This window comes from Quercus suber, unplaced genomic scaffold (genome assembly GCF_002906115.3).
Source record: "Quercus suber isolate HL8 unplaced genomic scaffold, Cork oak 2.0 scaffold_356, whole genome shotgun sequence".
Taxonomy (NCBI): domain Eukaryota; kingdom Viridiplantae; phylum Streptophyta; class Magnoliopsida; order Fagales; family Fagaceae; genus Quercus; species Quercus suber.
Genome location: NW_027069808.1, coordinates 40,773 through 52,445, shown reverse-complemented (window position 1 = coordinate 52,445; position 11,673 = coordinate 40,773). Strand labels below are relative to the sequence as shown.

Sequence of the window (11,673 nt, the reverse complement as noted above, 5' to 3'; positions counted from 1 at the left end):
TTCATGTCATATCCCCTAATTCTGAGGGTGATGACCAAAGCGTAGTCATGGGGTTGGATGGTTCCAATCTTATCCTCGTTCGAGAATCCTAGAACTAGTGGAATATCCATTTTAGCCCTCTTCGAATTCTAATTAATGTCTTCTGTGGATAAACGGGCTACGGACATTACCCTAGATAAGTAGGATCTTGTTCTCCCAGGTGCAACGAAGATGACATTGATAGTTCCCAAGGAAGGTCTTGAAGAAACATCTCTTCGAGATTCTGAGCTTACTTGACTCCCCTAACCACTAGAATGATGCAGGAGTTGTTTTAATTTACCCCCGCGGACGAGCTGTTCCAAATGATCCCAGAGGCTTCTACAATCTTTTGTGGTATGCCCATGATCCTGGTGATACTGGTTGTAGAGTTTACGATTACATTTTTCAAGATTTCCCATCATCTTACTTGGCCATTTGAAGAATGGCTCATTTTTAATCTACTCCAAAACTTCATGCATCGGTTCTCGAAATACAACATTAACTGCTTGAAGATTTATTGATCCTAATTGTACAGCAGAATCTCTCCTTGATCTATTGTTACTGTAACGATTCGACCTAAAATCCCTCCTTTCCTGAGGGATAACCTTATCCTTCCCTTTTTCTTGCTGTTGATCTTCTTTAACTCTCTTATATTTATCAATCATGTCCATCAGTTGGCGCACACTAGTGATAGGTTTTCCAGTCAGAGACTTCCTCAAACTATGGTTAGCTAGGAGGCCGAGCTTAAATGTATTGAGGGCCACTTCATCAAAATCACCCTCCATCTCATTAAATATCTCCCAATACCTGTCTGAATACGTTTTCAGGGTCTCATCTTCTTGAATGTTTAAGGATAGTAGGGAAGCTAAGAGCCGAGCAACTCTTTGACAGGTGACAAAATGATAACCAAATGCTTGAGTAAGCTCTTTGAAAGAGTTAATAGAGTCTGCTCTCAAGTCGTCAAACCATCTCATTGCAACTGGTCCTAGACTGAAGGAGAAAACTTTACACATCAAAACTTCATCTTTGGAATGGACAACCATCCTTTGGTTGAAATGGCTCATATGTTCCACAGGGTCTGATCGACCATTGTAGATAGTGAAAGTTGGCTGATGAAAATGACAAGGAAGTCTTGCCTCTTCAATTCTACATGTGAAAGGCGATTTTGAGATTTGGTTCAAAACTTTGCTCATAGCGTCATTTCCTACCCCTCCATATGATGGGCTTCGATGTCCCCGTTTATGATAATGCTCATTTCCATAGGAAAAGGATTCACCAACTGGGGTTCGAGACCTCTGCCTATAATTAACATCTTGTTTATCATTAGAATTGTCATCAGAGTTTGAAGAAGTCTGCTTTCTCTTTGCATAACGCAACTCCCTTTTTAACTAATTAATCTCCTATTGCATGTTCTTGTTCTTCTCTGCATGGGACATATGACTTCCACCTTATGGCTGATTTCGGTCAGTATGTGTGGTATGTACACAACCTTTATGATCACCTCTTTGCTCCAGATTGAGAAAAGGATCAACGTGTTGAGATGCCCAGGATTCCGCTGATTGTTGCCTTGGTTCAGCCATCGTTAACTGTTGCTTCCACTCTTGCTCAACCTCTTCCCACAGATGGCGCCAATTATAGGGTCAAGATTTGTAGTTCAAACTCAAAAGATATGGGAGGTAAGCCCAATAAGCCCAATACAATAAATTTGTAGAGAGTGGGTGAAAAAACTGGGCTGTTTGTGAACTAAACAATAGTTAATCAAGACTTTAAAAGATGAACAAGTGCAAAAACAAACTTCAAACATGAATAAATTGATGTTCGAAGAGATAAACTTTTTTTTTTTTTTTAAAAGCTAATACACTTCTTAGAGCTACAGTAAATCTCCCTTCTTTCTCACTTTCAATTTTTTCCGATCTCCTTCCTATGAGAGGTCTCTTACATTTATATAGTTTTCTTTTTAGACCATCTTGATCATCCACTTGTTCTTCATCTAAGCATTCACTTGAGTACATGTCCCATTAGGTACCTTTTTTGGTTCTCCATGAGCGGTGGCAACTGAGACTACACTGTTTAGGGGTCTTCTCCACATAAATACAGCCAAAAAAGTTGCTGCAGTGTATTTAATGCGGTTGTAGCAACTTTTCCTTTAGATATTTCTCTATTCTTATCATCTTTATTCATGCCTGAAGATCATCCTTATCGTTGGAACTGTTAGGAAGGTCACTCAAACCACCTAGGTATTTGCTCGACTAGTATTCCTCATATCTGAGGAGAACATACTCCTCAGACTATATTTTTCTATTATTTTCTTGCATGGTTTTTTAGTCTGGGGCCTTTCCCCATCATTTGCCCCTTCTCGGGCGTATCCACATCTTCAAATAGGGCCTAAGGCCCAATATATAAATTTCGGCTTTTATCCCCACAATATATGTATAATATTCTCCAAAACTGTCTTACATAAAACGTTATAAAATTATCCGTGCATCACACGGGAAACTTACTAGTTGTTCTTAAAAATGAGAGCCAAACATAGATAATGTAACAATTATTATTTAAAAACTAGTTTCAATTTCAATTTTTTGAAAATTGTTTTCATATTGTTTTGAAAAAGAAAACAAAAATCCTTTTACCAAACAGGCTCTAAGATTTCATAGACTCTATTCTTTTTTCTTCTTTGCTTAGGTTCGTTTGGATTGAGGGGGAGGGAGGGAGAGTAGAGTAGAATAAACTAAAAATTAGTCTATTTTCAGTCAACTCTACTCTACTCCACTTTACTCTTTTCCTTTCCCCCTCAATCCAAATAGACTCTTAGTTTATTTTCTGTTATAATCTTTGCATCATCAAATCTCAACAAAGATCACAAAATTTCATCATTAGATTGCTATGGAATAGCGTATACACATAATCAAAACTGAACTTTCAAGTGGGACACTAAAATCCTTCATATTATACTAGGGGAATCCAATTTTGTGAATCAATAAATAATTTGGTAAAATAAAAAATTCTGTTTGGCCAAATTTGAGAAGCATAATACTTAGCTAAAATTAGATATACCTTTTGAAGAGTATGTGCACTAAAGATGACTAGCAATTCAACCGCTATACTGTTATATATTTAAAAAGACATTGTCAAACACTTGAGGTTAATTATTTGATCACAAATGTCCAGATTTCATAATTGATATATAAACCCACATGACCACTAGCAACTTCCCATGGTAGATCGACCGTCGCCATTGCCTCTACTGCCAAGACTGTAAACAAAAAAAATTGGATTTCTATAATTTTGAAGCAGACAAACCCTTTAGAGACACCAATTGTGCAAACCCATGACTCTATGTTTTTGTGCTAGATTAATACAATTTATTTTTGGGTTTGTACTAAATTAATACAAACATACAAGCCAACTCAAAACCCAATTAATGAATTCCTTCTCTATAATTTCTCATGACCCCACCCCAGTTTCAAACCTTTTGAACTCTTCCCTATGAATCCCTTCTTTCACGATCTACATCTGTGTTCACAAAGACCGTCGCCATTGCCTCTACTGCCAAGACTGTAAACAAAAAAAATTGGATTTCTATAATTTTGAAGCAGACAAACCCTTTAGAGACACCAATTGTGCAAACCCATGACTCTATGTTTTTGTGCTAGATTAATACAATTTATTTTTGGGTTTGTACTAAATTAATACAAACATACAAGCCAACTCAAAACCCAATTAATGAATTCCTTCTCTATAATTTCTCATGACCCCACCCCAGTTTCAAACCTTTTGAACTCTTCCCTATGAATCCCTTCTTTCACGATCTACATCTGTGTTCACAAGTAGACCCTCTAACCGAGGGGTAATGTGCAAAATAACAGTGAGAAAGAGTTGTATATGGTTAGTTAGGCAACGCTTAGAACTATAAGGGAAACTAGACATCTCGAGTTTTAGAAACTCGAGATCCATATTTGAAAATCTCGAGTTTACGAAACTCGAGTTCCAGGCAAAAAAAATTTTAGTTTTCTCGCTCCTATAGTGGCGTTTTTAAGTCCTATAGTGACGTTTTAAAGCCCTATAGCGGCATTTTCCTGCAAAATTTTTTTATAAGTCCCATGCTAGGTTTAGGAAGCCCTATAGTGGCGTTTTTAAGCTCTATAGTGATGTTTTATAGCCCTATAGCGGCGTTTTCCTGCAAAATGTTTTCTAAGTGTCATACAGTGAGCCCTATAGCTCTATAGTGACGTTTTTAAGTCCCTATAGCGGTGTTTTTCAGAACTCGAGTCTTTAAAACTCAATTTTTTTTCCACCCTGGAGCAATCCGCTTACAAAGCGAGACTTAAAAACTCGAGTTTTATCATGAAACTTGAGTTTTAGACACTCGAGACGCTACTTTTCAACATTGTTTTGAAACATGGCAATTATCTAAATTTTTTTATATTTATTGTTAAATGGAAATAAAATCCTTGAACCGACCCCAAGGACCACCATAAAAATTTCACTACACGATTAGATCCTACACAACTCATTGCACATTTATGTAAAATCCATGTTTATATTGGCTTTATTCTGTGTCAAATTTATTTCTAATTATTCTATTTTTTTAATGTATCTTTCTAGGACTGCAATGTAATTTGAGGTAGATGCACTTGAGCCTCTCCCTCAACATTGGAAAGCTGCATCAACTAGTGGTCCACGACCTAGAGGCGATTTGCTGGCGACCAGATAGCCTGCGAGTGACACATGGCAAAAGATCTAGAGTGACTGTTGACAGGACCATCTCGCAACCAATCAGCCTGCGACAAGGTTGCAAAATACCCACTAGCAGTCTACTCTGTTCTTATTTTGATCTTCTTTTCAACCCACACCACATAAGCCAAAACACACATCCTTTGCATGTATAAATAGGAAGTAAGTGTGCGAGGAGAGCTTATAAGATCAAAAGAGAGCATTTGTTCATCCCAACCCTTTTGTATCAAAGAGAAAGTGCCTTAGCCTAGAGAAGCATATCTCTTTATCTCCTCTTCTCCTTTTCTCTTACAAATGACATATCCTTCAGAGAAATTTGTAACCTTCACCTTTATCACCAAACCTTGAGTGTTGTGAGTTTGTTGAAGGGTTGGAAACTTAGTGAAGCCAAATCAAATCCAAATCTTTTGGTGGCTTTCTGTTTACAGCTCAATGATGGTGACTTTGGTAATCTAGATGAAGAAAAGACTCAGTGAAGTTGGTTGCTAGCTAGAACTTGGAGGGCTCAAGTACACAAGGAGATATAGGCTTGGAGGGTTTATAGTCATCAATGTACTCTAACTATTCATGCTATTGGAGTTTTCCGACGGATGGTTAGTAGAGAGGTTTTTTCACCAGGGTGATCAGGTTTTCCTTTTTGAAAACACTTCAGGTTTTCCTTTTTGAAAACACTTCTTGGTATTTTCATGTGGTTTGTTTTATTTTCTGCATCTTTCTTATTGCTCTTTACTTGCTTTAGATTGTTCTTTATCATGTTTGCAATATGAAACTTGACTAAACACTCATATTGTACTAGGTTCTTAGTTTAGTATTAAAAGTGATTAAGCCGTAAAACTTTTTGTTAAAGGGTATAAATACTTGCTAGGACATGTATAACATATTTTCAATTTATGTCAAAAATTTACTCTTAAGTAGTCCCGTAGCATTGCTTTAGACTCTCATAAAGAATGTGCACCCTGTGAGATTTTTTTTTTTTTTTTTTGGCAAAAGCCTTGCCCAATCAGGCAATACTTAGGTAGTCTTCGACCTTTCACAAAGTGGGTGAGCCCATGTTGCGACCCAAGTGTAAGGTTTACCCACTTTGTGAAAGCCCAGAGCAGGGACTAGCTAAATTTTTTCCGCCTAGAGCAAGAACTAGCTAAATTTTTTTCTGCCCAATCGGACACCCCAGTGGGCACGCCTTTCAGCTCATAGAGAAGTGCGAAAGTTGAATGTCCTTTCTTTTAGCCAACCCTCCCTCCACAAACATCAACCAAAAACAAAAACAAACAAACAAACAAAAATAAAAATAAAAACCATTAGTCTTCAAGTAAACAGAAAGCAGTACCAATAGTAAAATAAGTTTCCACTATTCCAAATCAGCTACAAGACGCATAACTCACCAACACAAACACCAATAACTAAACGAACTAGCATTACTATATCAGCAATTAATTATAAGCATCTGATCTGATTATTCAACGGGGGTGAGGGCAGAATGTGACCAAATAGTTGCCACCAGTGCAAGTAGAAATGCTAGTAGGATCATCATAAGCATAAAGTAAGCCTTAGGACAAGCCCCTAGAAAATCCTAGAGTATGCTGTGGGTTTACAAGCCTGAGACTTCCAAAGCTCCCAGTAACACTACTCGGCAAGTTAAACGCAAAGCAAGCACTCTCACAAGCCACAACTCTTTTATTATCATGGGACCGAACTTGAAGCCCAACTGGGCACATCATGTTGAGGTCGCTAACACACCCAGCGTAGCTGCATTTGCCTGAGCCTTTGATGGTTGTGATTGAAATGGCCAAGTTGTAGCCATCAACAAGGCTTACATCATAGAAGTCTTGCTCGTTTCCAAGAGTTATTTCTGCTAGAGTGGCTGGTGGGGTGCCACCTAGACCGTTGCAGAGGAGTGAGCCGCCACAATGACCAGTGGCGCAGGGCCATGGCCGGACCAGAGAGCAGTGAGGTGGAGAGAGTAGGCCTTGCTTGGTTGGAGCTTGAAGCCTTGAAGCCACCACGGGCTAAGATGGGCTTGCCTGCGTTGGGTTGAATGCCTGGCCAAACTGGATGGGACCACTTGTTGTAAAGGTTTATGTTCTTAATTGACCATATGAACTTTCCCAAAGAAACTACTATTAATTTATGTGCTTGGATTAATAACAGAGAGACATTTATTAATTTAAAAGAAAACCGCAAAATCCCAAAAGAGAAAAAAAATGGAAAGATCTATACAAAGCAAAACAAACCCCAAAAGAGAAAGGAACTACCTTTAGCCTAAGCAGAGACAGAGAGTGGTTTGTGGTGGAGACTGGAGAGAACAGATAACAGAGCAGAGAAAGAAGGGAGTTCAGTTGGTAGAGACTAGAGAAAGTGAGTGAAAACAGAGTTAGGATCCGTTTGGATATAGCTGAAAACTGAAAAACACTGTAACAAAATAATTTTTAAATGTGTGAATAGTACTATTAGATTCATTTTTAATGAAAAAGTTGTTAAAAAGTGAAATTTGTAAGTTCGTGAACAATGCACACCGTGCACTGTTCATGGGAAAAGTCAAACATTTCGGCTCAAAAAAAAAAGAAAAAAACAGCTGAAACGCAAAACGTGCGTTTGGGAAGCACAAACACGCTTCCCAAATGCACACTTAATGTTAAGGCAGGAAAAGAGAATGACTAATTTGTTTTCCAGCCCAAGTTGTCCCTCTTTAGTCTTTTTTGTAAGAACATATGTAAGTTTTTGTAATAAAGAACAAAAAGATTAAAATGTTATATTGTCTTACAAATCCTTATAGAAGCCATTTAGATGCAACTAACTAGAAGCTTTTTTAGCGAGCTTCAACCTTAGTAATTGTCACGTCATTTATAGAATAAAAGTCTCCCCCTTTCACTAATCCCAAATCATTGGTAGGTCTTTTAAAAATAGAAGCAGATTGTTTAGGAGAAGGAAGAGTTGTTTCACTACTCAGCATGAGAAGAATTACTAACATTGTTGGGCAATCTATCACATTTTCTTGCACACATAAGAGCCCGATTTGAATGCATCTCAAGACTTCATGGGAAACAAATGTCTCGTTTATTGATGAATCAACTATATCCAAGGCTTTATCCTCTCTCCACAATACCCAGACCTGTGTGGTTCATAGCATTATCCATCAGGGTTGTATTATAAAAGCAAATGGTAAACATTGTTATGTTCTGTTACTTACATGCCCTATTAAAGTTTGGGAAGGGTGATTCTGATAAGAATTATTGTTCCTCTTGCCACTTATGATCTCCAACAATATGACACCAAAACTAAAAACATCTGATTCGATTGAAAATTTCCCAAAAATTACATACTCCGGTGACATATAGCCACTGCATGTGAACAATGTTAAAGATAATGTTAAACTTTGTGTATTCCATTATTTGTTGTATGACTGGCATGTGTTTGTTTGATACTTACTATGTTCCAACAACTCTAGTTGTCTCATCTTGAATTTGATCCCTTTTGAATATACGAGCTATCCCAAAATCCGAAATTTTGGGGTTTAGCTCAGTGTCTAATAAAACATTGCTGGTTTTAAGATCTGTATGAATAATTTTTAATTTTGAATCTTGATGAAGATACAAAATCCCACGCACAATCTCAATGATGATTTCAAAGCGTTTCCTCCAATTCAGCAATGAACTTCTTGTTTGATCTACAACAAAAATTTTCTCTAGTGTACTCAAAATACGTTATTTTATGTACTTCAAAATTATTCTTTGAACTTATATAATAAAAGAAATTAAGATCAATGAATGCAATAGATCTTTAGAAAGAAGTCATACCAAAAATGAAGAAGTCCTAGCTTTTGTTGGGAATGTACTCATAAATCAACATCTTTTCTTCCTCCTGAATGCAACAGCCAAAAAGCTTGACAAGATTTCTATGTTGAAGTTTTGCAATCAACATAATTTCATTTTTGAATTTTTCTATTCCTTGTCTTGAATTCCTGCATAGCCTTTTTACATCTATCAGTTGACCATTAGATAATTGACCCTAAATTCATAATTCAAAATTAAGCATAATAGTATGTCATAACTATTAGTTTTAAGCAATTGAGTTCAATGCCTATTATGTCTTATAGGCTCTTACCTTATGAAACTCATTTTCCCCCATGAATTTTAAAAAGTTAGGAAAGAGGGGGGGAGTCATTATGAATTTTAACTGTACCTTAAAAACAGAGCCAAAACCACCTTGCCCAAGTTTGTTGGCCAGAGATAAATTGTCAGTGGTAGCAACTATGCAACTTAGATCAAAAAGCAACAAATCTAGATGTCTACTACTATCCTTAAGCTCATTACACTTCAAAGAGAAATCAATGGAAGCAATTTTGTTACCTGTTTTTTTTTTAAAAAAAAAAAAAAAAAAAAAACAAACAAACAAACAAACATAAAACAAAGAAACAAAAGGTGAGTCCACGGTCCAAGAACTAAGATAAGCAGAAGTGCAAGTATACCAAAAAAAATATATATATATTCTAGCAACCAGAGAAGGCTTCCAACTCCTTTGCATCAACACGCACATTTAGATCCCACACTTCATATGAATACTCCACATTGTCCATCAATTCACCATACCATGCCAAGCAACGGGTCCCCATCCCGTCAATATTCACTGATAAAAGCTGTGCACGAACAATTATTCAAGCATGCCTGCTCGCATTCTGAGCTACTCATGCTCATGTTCATCCAAGCTGCATTGAATGAATCAGGACCCTTCAAATGTGTCACCTTCACAAACCCATCTCCACTCCCACACATCGACAACCCCGACTTCTTCCTTACACAACCTTCAGAACCATCTCTGTGATACCAATCCTTCGGAGACTTGGGTTCATACCCTGGCAAACACGTACACTCAAAATTATCAACATTGTCATCACTAGGCTGTGGACCACATTTTCCATACGCACCACAGTGTCCATAGTTGTCACACTGGTATTTAGGTGCTGAATAGAATTCCTTCCAGTGAAGATCACCATCATTCCACATAAGTATCTGGTGCAATCCTGAGCTGTCAACCATTACTCTAGAAATGATGGAGGGGTCATCAAAAAAGTAGGCATAAGATACCACTTCTTTGTTGTTAACAAAATCATACTTAAAACCCATATTTGAGACACTTGTTGATGAAGATGCTAATGATGTTTGCCATGGCCATGGATCTGACCGCCAATACAGGGTCGAACCCTTATACGTGGCAACTTGTGGAGAGCCACAAGTAGAATTCATCTTACAAAAGTATTCCCCAGTTCCAGGGTCATCTTGTGACTTCTAAGATGTCAAGAACCTGTCTAGCCCAATTATCTGATTCAACCCAAGCCTCATGTTTGGAAGCAAAGTATCTATAGGATGATCAAAGCTTTGCCATAACACCTTTTTATTATTGCCCTGGATCAATACTAGGTTTCCTAGATCTTGAAGCTAAGCAACACAAGAGGTTGTCCCCTTGACAGAAACATTTGTAGACCAAAGAAGACAGTTAAAATTGTCATGGAGGACAAGGTTTCCAAACTGGTTGATGGAGAGAACTCCAGAGGAGTCATTGATAGGATCATCCCTGTTTGCAACCCACACAACAGTTTGTTTTTTCACTTTGACAAACCAAATACCAAGATACTGATAGCTGGAGTTGCCAAGGCTAAAGAAGCCTAAGGCAAAATTATTTTCTTTGGAGACCAAAGATTGGCCATCCTTGATGAATTGGTCTGGTGTTAAGGTGTTGTTGAGGGTCATTTTTGTAAAACAAAAATAGAAGGAAGGAGGCCCAACTCAGCAATGCAAGCAGCAAATAGAAGTGGCAAGCATAGAATAAAACCATTAAGCCCAAGTGGCAGGAATAATGGGTCACAGGTCCATAAAATAAATAAATGGGCATTAAGGAAGCAAGTGGGCTTAAAAGGCCCGGAAAGAGAGAATAACAAACCTATGGGTAATGTATGATGTGAAAAAGTAAGAATGGGCTGTGGCAGGCTCAAAGTAATGTAAGCAAAGAGAGTAGGAGATTATTGGTAGGCCTACAAACCCCAAGGATGTGTATGAAGTAATTGGGCTGGGGAAGCCCAATGAAGTAAGTAAAAGCCACGGGAACACAAAGTTAGGAAAAGGGCCGAGAAAGTCCAAAACAAATAAATGGCCCGGGGATGCCCAAGGGGACATAAGAGCCCCCAAGTAAGAAAACCCATGGTCATGCAAAGCCATTTAGGGAAGAGAGTAAACGGCAGGTCTAAAAGAGAACCAGTAGGACTAAGTCATTACAACAAGAATGACAGAATAGTATAGCAAGGCATGATGACAATCAAGAAATGGGTTAAGAGAAATGTAAAACCCAGTATTAAATGAAGCCCAGTCCCTAAAGGAAATAGTGAATTATAGAACAGCCCACATAAAAGAACAAAAAGGTGCGGCAGACTGTGCAAACAAAGATCCAGACCGTGGCAAATGCATGAGCAGCAGGCAGATTTTGGACATACATAAGAGGGAAGCACGCGCAAAGCCTAGGCACTACCAGCCTATACCCAGCCAATATGGGACGTGGTGGGATCATGGGTCAGAGGTAAGAGATAAGGGGGTATGGTTTGGTGGTGGAGAGAGGGGAAAAGACCTATTCTGCGGCTCCTGCCCAAGCCCTTTTAGGAGGTACGTCCTGCTGGGATGACTGACCACTCAAAAGAGGTAAGGTTGAGGGAGGAACCGTTGGGTGCATGCCATGAGGGAAAGAGAGAGAAAGCATTTACACCGTGGCAGGAAAGGGTGCCACGGTGGACTAACAAACGAAACAAACCTGCCTTTGTCTAGCAAGGGTAAGTGGTACACAGTCATACTCTTTGGTGGTCGGCAAGTACGCCCAGACCAGATAAAGGCAGTTAAGGGGCAAAGTGGTAAAATTTGATCACGGCAAGCCCTATAAAAA

General features: G+C 38.3%; 1 protein-coding gene and 2 pseudogenes across 1 annotated transcript; all 3 read right to left on the bottom strand.

Moving 5' to 3' along the window:
• Positions 1-476: 476 nt before the first annotated feature.
• On the bottom strand, positions 477-1,211 carry LOC136061827 (uncharacterized). The gene has a single exon (XM_065760173.1). The coding sequence runs from the start codon at positions 1,209-1,211 to the stop codon at positions 477-479; it is 735 nt and encodes a 244-aa protein (XP_065616245.1).
• A 4,851-nt stretch (positions 1,212-6,062) lies between these two features.
• On the bottom strand, positions 6,063-7,532 carry LOC136061826 (thaumatin-like protein; annotated as a pseudogene).
• A 26-nt stretch (positions 7,533-7,558) lies between these two features.
• LOC112035722 (G-type lectin S-receptor-like serine/threonine-protein kinase RKS1) lies at positions 7,559-10,496 on the bottom strand (annotated as a pseudogene).
• Between the last annotated feature and the right edge of the window lie 1,177 nt (positions 10,497-11,673).